At 36.3% G+C, this 17,736-nt stretch overlaps 1 protein-coding gene across 6 annotated transcripts in view; it reads left to right on the top strand.

The window, feature by feature from the left end:
* HERC2 (HECT and RLD domain containing E3 ubiquitin protein ligase 2) overlaps positions 1-17,736 on the top strand; it is a 132,471-nt gene that overhangs the window by 64,807 nt on the left and 49,928 nt on the right. For all 6 annotated transcript variants that reach the window (XM_087726918.1, XM_087726917.1, XM_087726915.1 and 3 more), the window contains 16 exons: positions 478-745; positions 1,000-1,142; positions 1,293-1,385; positions 4,733-4,901; positions 5,000-5,125; positions 8,313-8,421; positions 8,638-8,777; positions 9,076-9,266; positions 9,613-9,718; positions 9,850-9,941; positions 11,482-11,657; positions 14,014-14,125; positions 14,894-14,975; positions 15,091-15,234; positions 16,894-16,984; positions 17,373-17,550. In XM_087726918.1, coding sequence (XP_087583044.1) covers positions 478-745; positions 1,000-1,142; positions 1,293-1,385; positions 4,733-4,901; positions 5,000-5,125; positions 8,313-8,421; positions 8,638-8,777; positions 9,076-9,266; positions 9,613-9,718; positions 9,850-9,941; positions 11,482-11,657; positions 14,014-14,125; positions 14,894-14,975; positions 15,091-15,234; positions 16,894-16,984; positions 17,373-17,550 — 2,220 coding nt within the window. The remainder of the gene's footprint in view (positions 1-477; positions 746-999; positions 1,143-1,292; positions 1,386-4,732; positions 4,902-4,999; positions 5,126-8,312; positions 8,422-8,637; positions 8,778-9,075; positions 9,267-9,612; positions 9,719-9,849; positions 9,942-11,481; positions 11,658-14,013; positions 14,126-14,893; positions 14,976-15,090; positions 15,235-16,893; positions 16,985-17,372; positions 17,551-17,736) is intronic.

Here is a 17,736-nt window from a genome sequence, read left to right as displayed (position 1 = left end):
TTCTTCAGAAAGAAGCCACAGCCCGCATAAATAAGTTACACAGAGAAAATGCTAAAATTAAAGCATGAGCAACAACATAACTCTATGTCTTCTAAGGATCCTGATTTAATATTTTTTTTAGAGATAGTAATAATATTGATTCCAGAAGAATAATTTGTTGATAACAAACTTGTATGGCACATAAAAATAAGAGATATTTAAAATGCTTTGCTGTATTGTTCAATGTAGTTATTTGCATACTTAAAAAAAATATGTTGCATCCAGAGTGATTTGGTTGCATTAAGTAAGCCAGATTTGGCCACAACAAATCATATAATTCCTAGCTTAGGTTCTTTCCTTCCTAGCATTTTAATTGTTATTTTTAAGTATGCCATAGGATTTGTGTCTAAGTCTGCCATAGGATAAATGGATGTTTTGTCATCTATGTTACTTTGTATTAAATAGAACTTATATATATATATATATACTTTCATATAGGCTGCTGCACTTGCCGTATGTCAATATCTGGCTGTAGAATCTGGACATCCTTCAACTCCGGTCTTTGAAGAATGTAGCTCCAGTGAAGCTACAACACCTGTTACAGTCCAACATATCCGACCTGCAAAAGTAAAAAAATGCAAGGCATCTCCCATTCCACCACTCCCAATTGTTATGCAGCTTATGGAAATGGGATTCCCTAGAAAGAATATTGAGTTTGCATTGAAATCACTATCAGGAACTTCTGGAAGTGCTTCTGGATTACCAGGTACCTCATGTTTTTAGTATTCACAGTGTACTACAAAAAGATAGATGGAATATCTTTGTTTTGGTACTGATGGTAAAAATAATACAGGGTAAGTGGAAAGATTAGGTACAGTAGTGAACTGTAGGTAGATATAGGAAAAATATTATGGAAGATGATTTGGAAAGGTTCATGATGATTTAAAGTGGTGATATAAAATAAAAGCATAATTAAGCACTTCTACTCATACAAACAATTCTTTTGATGTCTTAATTTAGGCGTAGAAGCCTTGGTGGGCTGGCTTTTGGATCATCCTGATGTTCAAATTACTGATTTCTCAGATGGTGATACTGTATCTGATGAATATTCAGATGATGAAGTGTCAGAAGAAGTAGAGGAAGCAGAAGCTGCATATCCCGTGGTAAATGTTAGGAATAACTACTTACGATTTTTACAAAAAAATTCTATAAAATAAAAATTGTGACAAGTTCTCTATAGTTATTAATGGAGATGACATTTCATTTATGATATATTATTATCACAACCGGAACATTTGTTTTCTTTATTGTAGTCTGCTGTTGTAACAGAAAGCCAAACTTATAAAAAAAGAGCTGATTTCTTAAGTAATGATGATTATGCGGTATATATACGGGAGAATATTCAGGTAAGCAATGGTATAACTATACAATTCTCCTTCTGAAAGAAGCATTATGCATATAGAAAAGTAGATATGGACAATATCAATTAAATGCAAAAAGCCATTTAAGTTATTTTCTAGGATATTTCAATCTGTTGTATTGCCTTTTGTGAAGGTACTGACACCCTTCCTCCATCTTTCTTCTTCTCTTCCTGCTTTATTTTTATCAGTGAAACTTAATGGCAGCACAGGGTTTGTTTTATTTATTCTGCCCATTCTTAAAAGATTTGGGCAGCTAATATTTTAAAATTACATACCAACAATTACCATAAAACATTTAAATGGCATCTTTCAATAAAACTGAAAAGATTTTTATATGATAACCTGGAGGGTTAATACCAGTTATGTAGGCTATATAGAATTAAGTAGACCAGCTCTGCTGCTGAAGAATTCTGGGAGTTGAAGTCTACAAGTCTTAAAGTTGCCAAGTTTGAAGACTTCCGAGGTAGACCATTGGCCTGATTCCCAACAGGTTAACTTCTAGTACTGTGTAATGTGTATAACTCCAGATATTGCTAGACATTAGTCTATTCCCCCGGCTATGTTGCTTATAATTCGTGGGGGATAGAATTAATTGGGACTGTGTAGGTCTTTGTGGCGTGCTCTGCTGTTTCCACATACTTTTGAGGAAAAAAATGTAGCTGCTTTAAAAATTTCCAGATAAGCAGTTTTGTGCCCCAGTGTGCTTTGAAAAAAATATTTTGAAATCGCAACCTTAGAATTCAGCAACACCTGGAAGACCATATGTTCTCCACTACAATAATGAGTAATTTATGATGTGCTTTCAATAGTTGTAAAGTACAAAAGAGAAAATACACTTTAATCTTTAAGAATAGCTTAATGGAAACTCCAAATTTGAAAATATGACAGTTGTCCTTTCCCAGAGATCCTGGATAGTGTAGAAAATATATCTTATGTAAAAATTTGTAGATTATCTGCCATTTGCTAAAACATGGCAGCATCTTCAGTTTATATCTAACATGAGGACTGGCAACATTAGCTGCTTTAGAATCCTCTACTGGTAAAGTGTTAATATGTTCATTTAGTGATACACTAATTATATACCTACTTCCCTGGCTTCAGCTGATAAGGAGGAGGACCTGTGGCTTAATGGTTAAGACATCTGCCTAAGATGTAATACAGCACAGGTTCAAATCCCAGTAAGGGTATGGCTATCTGATGAGAGCTAAATAGCTTGAAATAGATCTATACTAGTCTCCCTTTATTTATTTATCAACACAAATACCACACAAATGTAACAAAGGCAACAGTAAAAATATTGGGTTTCTGTGGTGATGGTCTCTTGTGACGAGCCGATAGACAGATAATGGAAGCAGTTAGCTTCCTTCCATAATTGGGGCATACCAGGGGTTGTGACACTATACATATATATATATATATATATATATATATATATATATATATATATATATATATATATATATATATATATATATATATATATATATATATATGAGATATTAAATATGTGTGTGTGTGTATGTGTGTGTGTATGTATGTATGTATGTATGTATGTATGTATGTATGTATGTATTTAGTCACAACCCCTGGTATGCCCAAATATGGGAGGAAGTCTACTGCTTCCATTCTCTATCGGCTCGTCACAAGAGACCATCAAGACAGAAACCCAATATTTTTACTGTTGTCTTTGTTACATTTGTGTTGTATTTGTGCTGATAGTGGAGTCTCCCTTTATTTATTTATCAGCACAAATACAACATATTATATATATATGTGTGTGTATATATATATATATATATATGTATATATATGTATATATATGTATATATATGTATGTATATTTGTTTTCTGTATGTATATTTGTATATATATGTATGTATATGTATATATATATAGTCTATATATATATATATATATATATATATATATATATATATATATATATATATATATGTATATATATATAGTCTCTCTCTCTCTCTCTCTCTATCTATCTATCTATCTATCTATCTATCTATCTATATATATGTCATATATATAAGTTGTGTATGTATATATATACACACACACAAACAAACACAAACACACACATACACATATACAAAAAAATAAGTGGCACTACCTAGGTGAATTTTTCAAGGTATGGAAACTAAGCAAGGTTGGATCTGATTACCAGAAGAGAATATCAGGGCTTTAAGGCTAGATTGGGAGATTGAAAAAGTTTGCAAAGGAAGGTACTGGCTGATCATTTCTGCATTGTTGCCAAGATCACTGCATGGATACATCCATGAGGGAATCAGTTTGAGGGTGGGTTGAAAGTGATCTTATCATTACAAAATTATGAACCTATAATTATTGTTTGAATGTGTCTGCATGTGTGTGTATGTGAGAGAGAGGGGGAAGGGAGAAATAAACTAAGCTGAATCTCAAAGAATATAGAAGGGTTAAGGGGATAAGGGGTTAGAAAATTTGAGTCATAAATAATAAAGAATGTCCATTTGGACACCTGTGTACCATACTAGAGATCTGAAATTACAATGAATGCAACAAGCATTTTATTTTGTATCTATTGATCAAGTATGGATTCTTTTACAAGGAAATTGATGGACTCAGTTAAATGCTGGCCATGTGCCTTAAAATGCAGCATTGGTTCATATGATCATCATGTGCTATAGTGGCTCCTTGTTCCTTATTCATATTGTTCTGAAAAAGTCATTACGTTTTTTGGATCATGCTATTTTGAATTGTGCACCAGCGATTTAGAAATTAACAAGGTAAAAAGTTATGATGCTATTTGTTTTTAAAAAAATGATGCTGGAGGAATGTCTATTTTTGAGATATTATATAGTAGGTTAAAGTAATTAGTTTTTGCTATATTTGAATAAGCACTTTGCTCTTGGGATCCCGACTGCTTAGAAATTTGGCCTATATATGCTTAATTTTTGTCTTGAACTAGGAAAGAAGTAGCTAGAAAACAAATCCTTTAAATAAATAAACTTATTTTTTCTTAAAAGTAAATTGATTGTAACAAACGTATATATGATAAAAGGATAGGTAGCACTAGGTTTGTTTCACATTTAAGAGATATTTTTTCAGGTTGTTCTTTTTATTTTTTCTCTTAATTAAAGTCTGTGTATAATGATTTTAGGATTCCGTATTTAGAGGTAAAAATATTTTTTTTCTCCCCAAATTTTTATGAAGTATTTTTATAGCTATATTATTTCTCCTAGTAGTTTGTCCTGTTACAGTTTTTCTTATTGTATATAATATTACTTGAATGATTGAATATAAAGTGCTACTTTGGTCTTTTCACTTATTTATTGTCATCTTAGGTGGGGATGATGGTCCGATGTTGCAGAACCTATGAGGAGGTTTGTGAGGGAGATGTGGGTAAAGTTATAAAGTTGGATCGCGATGGTTTGCATGACCTCAATGTGCAATGCGACTGGCAACAAAAAGGTGGCACTTACTGGGTCAGATATATCCATGTGGAACTGATAGGTGAGTTGAAGACATAAAGTATTATTCTGATTATATTCATAATGAGATGTAATTTAGAATTCAAACCAATTGATATTGCTGATCTTAATACTTTATAGGATTCCCACCACAAAGTTCTCCGTCACACATAAAGATTGGTGACAAAGTTCGTGTAAAAACTTCTGTAATGACACCCAAATACAAATGGGGATCTGTTACCCACAGAAGTGTGGGTGTAGTAAAAGGTAATTTGATTTATGTATGTATGTATGTATGTATGTATGTATGTATGTATGTATGTATGTATGTATGTATGTATAATTAAGGATGTTGTCTTGGTACAGTGGTTGTGCTGCTACAAAATAATATTCAGCTATGTTCAAAGCTTGATCTTCCTGTTGTTATTTTTTCCTAATAGTTTGTTCAAGAATGCCTGTGCAAGTGGAAAACACTTCTCATGTGGGTGGGGATGAGTGCTTTTTGCCATTTCCTTTCCGTTTTCTGCAGTTAATTGTGACATGCCTTATGTTGTTCCAAAGGGTTTCTTTGGAACAAGAATGGGCTGATGAAAAAAAGGAAAGCTTTGGAAAAAAAATCACTTATTTAAATTGATCTTGGGAACAGAATTGCTTGCTTGAAAAGAGTAGGAGAATTAGATTTTTATAAATCAGTATTTTGACATCTCTCTTTAAAAATAATTTTTCACTGAAAGTTTTATAAAAAAACATAAAAAATAAAACAAGCCAATAAAGGGTAAAAGTAAAGAAGGAAGAAAAAAAAGTACATAAAAAGAACAAATAGAAATAAAGGAACCTTCCAATTTACTTTGCAGGGAATATAACTACAATTTCAAAATAATCTTTTACTCTATGATTATAAAAGAAAGCTCATTCTTTTCTATTTCCCAGGGGTATTTTCCCCTAAATATGAAAACCACAAATCATAAATGCATTTTTATTGCTTTATGCAAAAAGCCAAGTGGTTTCCATTCAGCCATAAAGGTAGATATTTTTTCTTTAATATAAGAGGTTAATTTAGCCATGTAAACAAGTTCCATTATCTGTACCAACCATTCCTCTATTGTGCTGAACCTTTCCACCTTTGGGCATGTAATAGATTCACTGCACAGCATTATGGCTTATATCAGGGAACAATTGCTTCTTTGGCCTCTTCATTTCATTTCATTTTTCATTTCCCTTTATTTGTATGCCGCCCTTTTCCCTGGGGGGACTCAGGGCAGCTCACAGTTCAAAAAAAGGGGGGGGGGGAAGGAAAAACAATTTTCCGACATGAAGACAGTACAACATATTAAAAGAAAACACAACAGTCACACAATTCGGGTGGGGTTAGAATCTTAACCCCAGGCCAGCCGGGATAGCCAAATCTTTAAAGCAGCGCGGAAGGACTGGAGGGTGGTGAGGGTCCGAATCTCCACGGGGAGTTCGTTCCAGAGGGTCGGAGCAGCCACCGAGAAGGCTCTCCTCCGGGTAGTTGCCAGTCTGCACTGGCTGGAAGATGGTATTCGGAGGAGGCCTAATCGATGCGATCGTATCGGTCTAGTGGAGGTAATTGGCAGTAGGCGGTCTCTCAAGTACCCAGGTCCACTACCATGAAGGGCTTTATAGGTGATAAGTAGCACCTTGAAGCGCACCCGGAGATCAACAGGCAGCCAGTGCAGCTCGCGGAGGATAGGTGTTACGTGGGTGAAGCGAGGTGCACCCACAATCGCTCGCGCGGCCGCATTCTGGACTAGCTGAAGTCGCCGAATGCTCTTCAAGGGCAGCCCCATGTAGAGCACATTGCAGTATTCCAGCCTAGAGGTCACAAGGGCACGAGTGACTGTTGTGAGGGCCTCCCGGTTCAGGTAGGGACGCAACTGGTGCACCAGGCGAACCTGGGCAAATGCCCCCTTGGTCACAGCTGACAAATGGTGTTCAAAGGTCAGCTGTGGGTCCAGGAGGACTCCCAAGTTGCGAACCCTGTCTGAGGGGCGTACAGTTTGACCCCCCAGCCTGAGAGATGGAACACTTGGCCAATTCGCGGGAGGGAAACACAGCAGCCACTCGGTCTTTTCTGGATTGAGCACAAGTTTGTTGACCCCCATCCAGTCTTTAACAGCCTCAAGACCCTGGCTCATCACATCCATCGCTTCGTTGAGTTGGAGTTCCTCAGTAAACCAAGGAGCCCTCCGGGATCCACTGCCTCAGAGTGGCCGTAGAGGCGCAATCCGGTTAAGAGACTTCGTTGCTGCCAGGTTCCAGGCAGCAACCAGAGGAGTCTCTGCTGGACTGCGGGCGAGAGTATCAGGAATAACCCCAAGTTCCGTCTGGAACCCCAAAGGGTCCATAAGTCGCCTGGGGCGGAACCACCTGGTCGGCTCCTCCTCCCTACAGTGGGGGTTTGGTCTCCGAAAGTCAAGCCTCAATAGGTAGTGGTCTGACCATGACAGGGGCAAGATCTCACTACCCCTCAGACCAAGGTCACAATTCCACTGCTCCGAGAGGAATACGAGGTCAAGCGTGTGACCCGCTGAGTGGGTCGGTCCTCGGATTACTTGGGTCAAGCCCATGGTTGTCATGGAAGCCATGAACTCCTGCGCTCCGTCCGAGTGATCACCGAGCGAAGGCAGATTGAAATCCCCCAGAACCATAAGTCTGGGGAACTCAACTGCCAGCTTGGCTATCGACTTGAGGAGCGAGGGGAGGGCCGCTGCAATGCAGTTAGGAGGCAGGTACATTAGCAGCAAACCCACTTGACCCTTGAGGTCCAACTTCACCAGCAGGGACTCACACCCGACAAGCTCCGGAGCAGGGATCCTACGAGGTGCCAGAGACTCTCGGATAACAATGGCCACACCCCCACCCCTTCTCTGAGCTCTTGGCTGATGGAGCACCTGAAAACCTTCTGGGCACATCTCTACGAGGGGGACTCCTCCCTCCGGGCCCAGCCAGGTCTCATTAATACATGCCAGGTCTGCCCTCTCGTCTAAAACCTCTTGATGAGGTTTCACTGAAATTTTTGATATCAAACTTTATAAAATTCTGTTAATTGCTATCTCTGAGTGAGTAATATTCCTCTTAGAATTATTAGATAAAGATGATGATGATGATGATGATAGCACTATTGATATTCTATCTGTTCAAAAATTTCCTGTGGATAATTGGAGTTAATTAATTCCTTTATTCACAACTGGAAAAGTAGTTTTGAAGCACTATAATATTAACATCCCATATATTCCAGGAAGTGTACAAATACCATTTATTAATACAAAGTATGTGAAAATGCAGTAGTGAATACATGCTTATTTCTGACTCTTACCTTGTGTATATTTTTACTGTTGATTTTACTAGTTGCTGTGAATCACATAAAATCACTATGTTTAAGTTCTAGAAATAAATAAATGAATAACTCTTAAATATTTCCTTGCCAAAGCTTTTAGTGCCAATGGTAAAGATGTTATTGTTGACTTCCCTCAACAATCTCATTGGACTGGATTATTGTCAGAAATGGAACTGGTTCCCAGTATTCACCCAGGAGTTACGTAAGTTTTTCCATTTTTCTTCGACATATTTTGTTTTGTTAACCTTTTGCATCTTTCCTTTGTTATTTCTGTAATGTGTCCTATTGTTTGAATTCCACAAGGTGGCAGAAGCTAAAACCTGAAACAATAGAATTTCTTAACCTTGAGACAATAAAAAAAATATGCAAGATGGTAAATTGAGCGTTATGTAGTCTTATTTTTTTTGTCATCATTCAGGTGTGATGGCTGTCAGATGTTCCCTATTAATGGACCTAGATTTAAATGCAGAAACTGTGATGATTTTGATTTCTGTGAAACCTGCTTCAAAAGTAGGAAACATAATACAAGACACACTTTCGGCAGAATAAATGAACCAGGTATATTTAAATAAACCAAGTACATTTTCATTATTATTTCATGAAATGTTTCATTTATTTATCTTCTTGAGAACAATTGTGTATTTTTGAATTCCTGGTTTTTATAATGCACAAGGTAAGTTGTATCATAATTAGATACTAACCAACTTTTTGGCTGTGCAAAATTATGCACAAAACTATAGTGAGGGGTATGCAAAAATTCAGTTAGATGAATACAATTTCCTTGGTTTTAGCATTTTTACTGTACTGCATTTGTACTGTTGAATTAATATAGCTATCTTCCACCTTTCAACACCAGGCCAGTCTCCAGTATTTTGTGGTCGTTCTGGAAAGCAGCTAAAAAGACATCATAGTAGCCAGCGAGGCATGCTACTTGATGATTGGTCCAGAATTGTTAAAAATTTGAATGTGTCATCTTCTGTGAATCAAGCTTCTCGTTTGATTGATGGAAGTGAACAGTGTTGGCAGTCCTCTGGCTCGCAAGGAAAGGTAAATTTAAAAAGAAAAGTGTTGCAAATATCTGCCATGTTTGTATCAATCGATAATATTTGCTCCGTCAATGACCAGAATTTTGTTCTTTTGTTAAAAGAACAAAAACAGAATAAAGCAAATAAATACAATAATGTACTGGCAATTAGCAGAATAAATCACAACATAACATTCACTTCTCTATTATACTTGTATAATTCCCCATAATTCAAAGTGGCAGTAGATAATTATTTTTGTCTTAGAGTAAATATAGTTTTTAAACTCTAAGAAATAATACTACTCAGATATAATTACTGTTCATAATGTCTTCAAAGGATTTGAATTAATTAAATATAACATTTTCTAGCACTGGATACGATTGGAAATTTTTCCTGATGTCCTGGTACACAGATTGAAGATGATAGTGGACCCTGCAGACAGCAGTTACATGCCTTCTTTAGTTGTGGTCTCAGGTATGGCATTACCTTTATTGAGTTTGGAAAGAAAGAATCAACCATCTTTTGTCTTTTCATAGCTTTGTAATACTAAAAAGGTTCTGCAGTATATAAATAGTTCAGTATGTCTTTGTTTAATTTTTCTATAGGCGGAAGTTCTTTAAATAACCTCATAGAGTTGAAGACTATCAATATTAATCCTACAGATACAACAGTTCCACTTCTTGGTGATTGCACAGAAGTAGGTATCTGCTGATTATCAAGAAATACAAATATTGTATTTATAGAGGATAATATCTTTAAAGAAATACTAATATTTTTGGGGGTTGGTGTTGTTTCTTATACTCAACAACTCTTTAATTTTTCATTTTGTTTTAGCCAGTTTTTTACAATATGGATTTCTGGTCTGATTTTTTTTTTGGCTAGTTTAAGGACTTTATTGCATTTTTTTATATAGGAGGCTTCTGTATTAATTGTATTAATGACAATTTATGGCTGTGGTAATGAATATTCTCAAGAAGTATAGTATACACCGTAAATCATATTATCAGGTACAAAATAAAGAGTTATAAGGCAAATAATCTAAAATACCAAAATTATAGTATGCAAGTATTTCCTAATAATAGAATTTATTATTAAAAACTTCTAATCATCTATTTTCCTCCCCATCATATATAACAGGAAGGGAGGGTGTCAAACAGTTTTCTGGTAAAATAGGCCACAACTAAAAAACACTGAATTTCAGTCACTTCTTCCCAAATCTCTTCCTGGGGTAAACCATCAATATCCTGTGTGTATGTGAACTATTCTGTCTGAACTATTTGGCCTTATAGGTCAAAATCAGGACTTTGATTTATCTCTGGAAGCCAATTGATAGCCCCTGGCATTATATGTAAGAAACAGCTCTCACCCACTGATAAGAAGACTTCTGCTTTTTGCACTAATTGCATTTTTGATTATCTTCAAAGGTAGTATCTCAAACACTTTGTAGTGATCTGTATGGGAGGAGACAAAACTATAAATTGCTATTACTAGGGCTTCTTTCTGTAGGAAAGCTTATGTATGCCACACTAGCTAAAGCTAGGCTTAGATTCTTGCAGCCACTGCCTCCATCTGATTACCTAGCAGGTAGGTATATGTAATGGTATGTGTGAATGACCTGGGGATATAGGAAAGACCTTCAACCAGGGTAATGTTCTTTCAAACTTGCAAGACTCTGTTAATGTAACCTCCAATAAAGTAGAACTAATTCAACTAGTCATGCTTTCTGTCTGGACAACCCTGGACAACCATCTTGCAAGTTTGAAAGAATATTTCTTCCCTGTTGCGTCTGCAGCCCAAGAAACTAGGGAGTGACCCTTCTGAAACATTTGCCACAGCCACATTCCTGCTGCTGTCGGATAAAAGCTGCTCTTTCTCATGTCTCATAAGGTCATTTTCACATACCATTATTATATGAGATTATATTCATAATAGGAGGAACTAATCATTAGATTTGTTGATGTGTTAGTTAGTTATTTTCTATGACATCTGATTTCACCAAATTTGTTCTTGTCAATAGCTAATACATACCTGAATGTTAAGGCTAAACCATTTGTCTGTCGTAGTTTCTAATTCTGTGTCTTTTGTCTTAGTTAATTTGGGAAGGGATGTGAAAGACAGGCTAGACAAACAGTTTTGTTGAAAAGATGAAATGAATCTTGAATCCTTTTTCTTAATGATGTTGAACACTTTAAAGAGCCAAACAATGTAACTATGAAAATGTAACTCTTTTCCCCAAGTATCACAGATATATTGAGGTGGCTATTAAGCAGTGCAGGAGTTCCGGCATTGATTGTAAGATACATGGCCTGAGTATACTAGGACGTATCCGCGCAGAGGATGAAGACTTAGCTGCAGTTCCCTTCCTTGCTTCTGATAACGAAGAAGAAGAAGATGATAAAGCGAACACTGGGAGGTATGGAATATTAAAACAATTCATCTTTTAAAAACATTTTTGTAATTATGCTAGATATTTTATAATATCAAATCCTACTGTGTGATTAGCATTAGCAGACCCTGCACTTGGAATATTTAGGTCAAACCTTTTAATTTAATTTTATTAGCAGATTATCGCAACTGAGTAATTGTGCTCTTAAGCATTTTATAATCCATTTTTAGTATATTTTACAGATCATTTGAATAGTGTAACAAAATAAAACAACAACTTTAATGAGGAAGGGCTTGTAATATGCAGAAATGGGTATGAAGTAGACTGGAAATACACTATATGCAATTACCTTGTTTTAAGCATTTTGTAAAAAAAAAAAAGAAGGCTAAAATATATTTATTAATCTGTTTTATAATATTTCTACCCCACCTCAATTCAGGTAGATGCTGGATAGATTACAGCAAAATCAAGACATAAACAAAAGATTAAAATTGAGTACAAGTAACAAACATCATCAAAATCTAATACCATTCAGTTAAATTAATCTCAGTGCCAAACACTACTTATCTAAGACAATATCACATAGGTGAATATTCAAAGTGCTGGTAGAGTTGAGCCTGTTGGTATCTCTTTCAGAGGGGAAAACTGCAACAATTGTCTTGATGTCCAGTCTATATACCATGATTCAGTTTTTGCAAGATTTTTCCTGATATATCACAGTACTGCAATGTAAATAGCCTTAAATAGCCTGCAGTGACTTTAAAATAGGTGATATTCTTGGTGATGTTGACCATCAGGAATGTAGCTGCTCTATTTTATACTAACTGAAACTTCTGCACATTTCCAAAGGTAATTTCACATATGGCTTGTTACAGTAGTCCATCTGAGCAGTGTTCAAAGCATGAATTATTGTCTCCGGGGCAGTATAGTCCAGAGAAGATTGTAACTGACACAAATAAGTCAAATCTTCCCCTAGCCATGATTTCCATCTACTATTAAGCAGAAGTTGAAAGCTGGTAGACCAGGAGAACTCCAGGATGACAATATTGTATAACAGAGGTGTCAAACTCGCGTCGTCATGGCATCATCATGTGATGTATCGAGACTCCCCCCCCTTTGCTAAACTGGGCAGGGGCGGAGCTAGCACGTGACGCATCTGGCCTGGGGGCCGCGAGTTTGACATCCCTGTTGTAGAAAGTCATATCCCAGGTCTGAGGATTTTTAGGGTATGGCTAGGGAAAGACAGACTCAGACTCAACTCAAACAAGACTCTGTTAACTCTGAGGCCGACCAATTTCAGAATTGTATTTTTGACTCATGGGATTTTGCTTCCCACAGTAAAAGCAAACTCATAATCTGGGGGTTTTCTGGAGCTAAAATAAGAGATGGAGAGCAAGGCCAAGATAGTTTTTGAACAGCTTTGGCTGATAGCTGCAACCTTACCTGGTACAATATGAAGTGAAGACAGTCACTGATACCTTGGCATCTCTCTGTTAGAATACACTTCTTCAATGTACATGAGTGTGAAGGCTATCAAGAAAACTGGTCCAAAATGCAGAGTGTGTGTGCTTAGCAGTTGGCCTTAAAACTGTGATGTCACATCTTTGCTGCAGTTGGTACCAACAGGTTTCCAAGTGCTGGTAACTGTGTATAAAGCCCTATGTAGCTCAGGGACTTGGTATCTTAGAGACTGTCTTTTCCAACAGTTTCTGCCCACCACTGAATATCAAGGAAATGCATGCCTGCTGAGAGCTCCACCTATTAAAGTAAAGGATTAAGTAAAAGGTATGGGGGCAAGCATTCTTTATACCACCACCACCACCCGCTCCCCTGCATCAGCTTGTCCCCTGAAGCTTGTCCCCACCCCAGGGGCTTTTACAGAAGGTAGTGGAAACATGGTTACAAGCTTCCTGGATTCTGGCTGGTTTCAGGCAGTCAGAAATATTTTAGAATTTTTTTTTACACCGAGCACAAAATTAAAAGGAAAAAATATATATTCTCAGGGTTCTAATGGTTTTAGCAATCCCAAAACATTTAATCATATTGTAGTTGAGAGTCTAGATAGCCTTATTTGGAAAACAAGTTGTAACAGAGCTGTTGTTTCAAACAAAGTGCTGGAAAATGGATGCCCTTCCAAAATTAGAATCTGAGAGTTGGTATTTTGTTTTTGTGTCTGTGTCTGTCTTGGCAATTATAAATGTGGGACCAATATTTTTTCTGTAAAATTAAATATTTAATATGAATAATTGAGTCATGTTACATAACATAAGTACAAATGAAAGAGTCGTGTTGATCAACATATCAAAAAGAGATTATTGTGCTTTTGTTTCCTTTCCATTTTTTAAACAAAATTTCCAATCTAATGTATTGTGTGCATTCTTAGTCTTGTTAGAAAGAAGACTACAGGCCTGGAATCTGCAGCTTCAATTAGGACGAAAGTCTTTGTCTGGGGCTTAAACGATAAAGATCAACTGGGAGGATTGAAAGGTTCTAAGGTTTGGATCTTGAAAAAGTCAAGAGTATATAAATTAACTGTATTTCCTGCTTTCACTGTCATAAGCAAAAACATGAGGGAACCTGTAAGAAGATGAGTAGGGCAGTAGTGGATGGCTGCCCAAGAAGGCTGAATGTGGTTTGGACTTCTCGCACTGGTTGCTTATTATATACAATTGTACATTTCTGTTACAGTCTTACATGTAAGGCTGTATGGAGGGCTGTGGCTTTGACAATAACATGAGATCTAGAACAAATGTTTAATGTTTAGTGACTTCTGTGATTTACAAGTCAAAAGAATGTAATAAGAGCATTTTTACTGGCATTTGCTTTGAAATGGAGGATATAATACACCTGTCTACCTTGCAGAATGGTTTAAATGATCAGACTATCATTCAAAATATGTTAGGCAAAAAGACTAGGAACGGTAGATAAGCCTGTTCCTAAATATCGTCTTTTCAAAGAAAAGTAAAAATGGATGACACACATCTAACAGATAGCACCGTTTGTCAGAAGAGTAGGGAATAATTAGACCATAGTCATAACTATCCAAAAAGAATATTGAAGGACTCCAATATAACTGATGAAAAGTATTTTTCAAAATAATTATTTCTCAAGAAAGTACCTGGGGAGAAACAAACTTAAATTAAAAAAACAAACTTATTTCAAACTTCTAAAATAGCCAGCTGGATATGAAGATTATTGAATGTGAAATGCAATAAATCATTCTGCTTTAGCAGTGAATTTTTCTGTTTATTTACATTTTACAGATCAAAGTGCCTTCCTTTTCTGAAACCCTATCTGCTTTGAATGTAGTGCAAGTAGCTGGTGGTTCTAAAAGTCTCTTTGCAGGTAGGAAAGCTTTTTACTATGCACTTTGAAAGTTACATCGGATATAATTGTGAACATCACCTTTTACTTGTACCAATTTCATGGTCATGGAACTAAAATTATCTTTATGTTTTAGTGACTGTGGAAGGTAAAGTGTATGCCTGTGGAGAGGCTACAAATGGAAGGCTTGGATTAGGCCTCTCAAGTGGAACAGTTCCTATTCCCCGACAGATTACTGCACTCAGTAACTATGTAGTCAAGAAAGTTGCTGTTCACTCAGGTACTAACATATTTTTCTATGTTTGACAATAAGTGAAATGGAACTCTCTTTGCAATGTCTCCTTATTTTTAATCCACTGTATATTTCTGGTGATGGTTTGTGAGAAATGCTTTGGAAGATACATCTGCATACACACCAGGCTGGTCTTTTCTCTCTTATACTCAGCACAAGGAAGGATGCACACAACAGCGGCATGAAGGTTTAGCTTTAACAAATTCTTCTTGGAAAGCTTTCTTCTGGTACAGAAAACAAGTGATTTGAAACAAAATTTGTAGTAGAAATAAGAAGAAAACAATACACTCACCATATACAGTAGATAGAAAGTTAGTGTAAAATAGGTGGCTACTGTAAATCATTCGAAAAGGACTTGAATTTGGGAATGGACTTAACTATGAAGATAAATCTCATCCTTTCTCGCTTAATATGATACTCATGCTGGCATATTGAGTTAATAAGGTCCCAAGAGGAAGTCCTAGGAAAATACTTTTTTTTCAGCAGTTGAAAGACTGATACTGTTCAGAGAAAGGGAAATTTAGATAAAATTATATGCAAAATGTATAAAACAGTGCATGTTTTTATTTTTTCCTTGATTGAAACAATTAAAAAAACCTTTTCTCAGTATTATGGTTTAAGTCCAGCTGAGAATTGCAAAGGGTTTTCAAGTTAATTTTCTTCACGAATGAAGGCAAATATACATGTTACAGGATAATGCTGCAGGATTTAATCTGGGTTGGTCCCCAGGACCAGAGGTTTAGTCTTCCAAGCTTTCAGACTCATGCTGGAGCCCATCTTCAGGGAACTTCTCTCTAGCAGAGTGCGTGCTTCTCTGTGTGTGATATTTATATGGCTTGTTGTATGTGGCATTTTAGATGCTGATTGGGATCTGTTGATGGCTGGCTTTTAAGTTGTTGGCTGTCATTTGCTTGTGCTGCCCAGCCCTCACCTTTTAACTGCTTGATATGCTGGTGGTAAATCAGCTTTCCTGTTGACTGACGAGGAGCCTTCTTTCCCAGGCTTCAAGCGCTTCCCTGGCTGTTTGTGTGCCTGCTTGTCCAACAATCTTAGTAGCTGCAAAATTGAATGTGTGTCCTTGTTCATTGCAATGTGAGGCTACCAGTGAATTTGGGTCTCCTTTTCTGATTGCTCACTTGTGGTCTGGCAATCTGGTGGTTAGCTTCCTCCCCGTCTGTCCTACATAATCACAGAGACACTCCATGCAGGGGATTTTGTAGATCACATTGGAAGTATCTCCCACCTCCAACTGATTTTTGCAATGCATGATTTGTTCTCATATGGTAGCCTCTGGGCAGTGTGCAATGCCCACTTGCAGATCTTGGAAGCTGTGTTCTACAGCTTCTGAAATGTTTTTGATGTATGATAGGGGGTGCCCTGTGGTTGGTCTTGTACCTTGTTTCTTCCTTTCTCTCCCCTTTATTTTCTTCAATGCAATTCTCATTCACTTTCAGTCTGACTATACTAATTGAGCCAAATAAATTTTAATATTGGCAAAAACTATTGATGATGTGTAGAAGGTCATTGTCATAAATGAGCATAGAGCAAAATTAATGTTATTGACAAATAGGTTGAAATAGATGCATTTTGTTTGTTTTACCCTTCCTTTACTGCTAATTTCTCCTTTTTTGTACTCTGTCATTCTAGGTGGTCGCCATGCTATGGCTTTAACAGTTGATGGCAAGGTATTCTCCTGGGGAGAAGGAGATGATGGGAAACTTGGACATTTCAGTAGAATGTAAGGATGCTATTTTGGCATTTGTATTGCTGGATTGTTGTTATGCCTAATTCAGTAGTTTATGAAGAGTATTCTGAATAATCAGGAAGCAGCAAAAAAGAACTATAAAGTTGATCTTAAATGGTTTTGTTGGATACAGAGCTAGTAATAACAATATTTTAATAACAATTACTTACCATAATGTTAATCCTTAATTGTAATTTAAGGATTAAAATATAATGTGGTTATTTTTTTACAGATATTTTACCAAACACTCCTTAAAAAAATAAAAAAATGATAAAAATCCAATGTTCAGTACACTAGAATATTTCTATTATTTATATGTACGTTCACTAAGTAAATTGATTAAACCACAAATAATAATTGGGTGATTCTCTTATATTTTTAGGAACTGTGATAAACCCAGGCTGATAGAAGCACTGAAAACAAAACGTATTCGAGATATTGCCTGTGGCAGTTCCCATAGTGCTGCTATTACTTCAAGTGGAGAATTATATACATGGGGGCTTGGTGAATATGGTCGACTAGGACATGGGGACAATACTACACAACTTAAACCAAAAATGGTAAAACCATATTCTTAGGACATTTTGAAATAAAATGAAATAAAACTATCCAATTGCTGTCACACAAAAGGCAGTGAAGGAGCAAATTAAGTCTCTGTGGAAGCTTTTTTTTGATATTTAGATTTCAAGACAGTTTGTGTCTGTTACAGAAGGTAGCTGCTAGATTTGTTCCTATGTTACAAATTG

Source organism: Thamnophis sirtalis, unplaced genomic scaffold (assembly GCF_051295495.1).
Source record: "Thamnophis sirtalis isolate CommonGarterSnake01/CBP01778 unplaced genomic scaffold, rThaSir2_p1.2 scaffold_12, whole genome shotgun sequence".
NCBI classification, from domain to species: Eukaryota; Metazoa; Chordata; class Lepidosauria; order Squamata; family Natricidae; genus Thamnophis; species Thamnophis sirtalis.
This window is presented reverse-complemented; position numbering and strand designations above follow the sequence as displayed.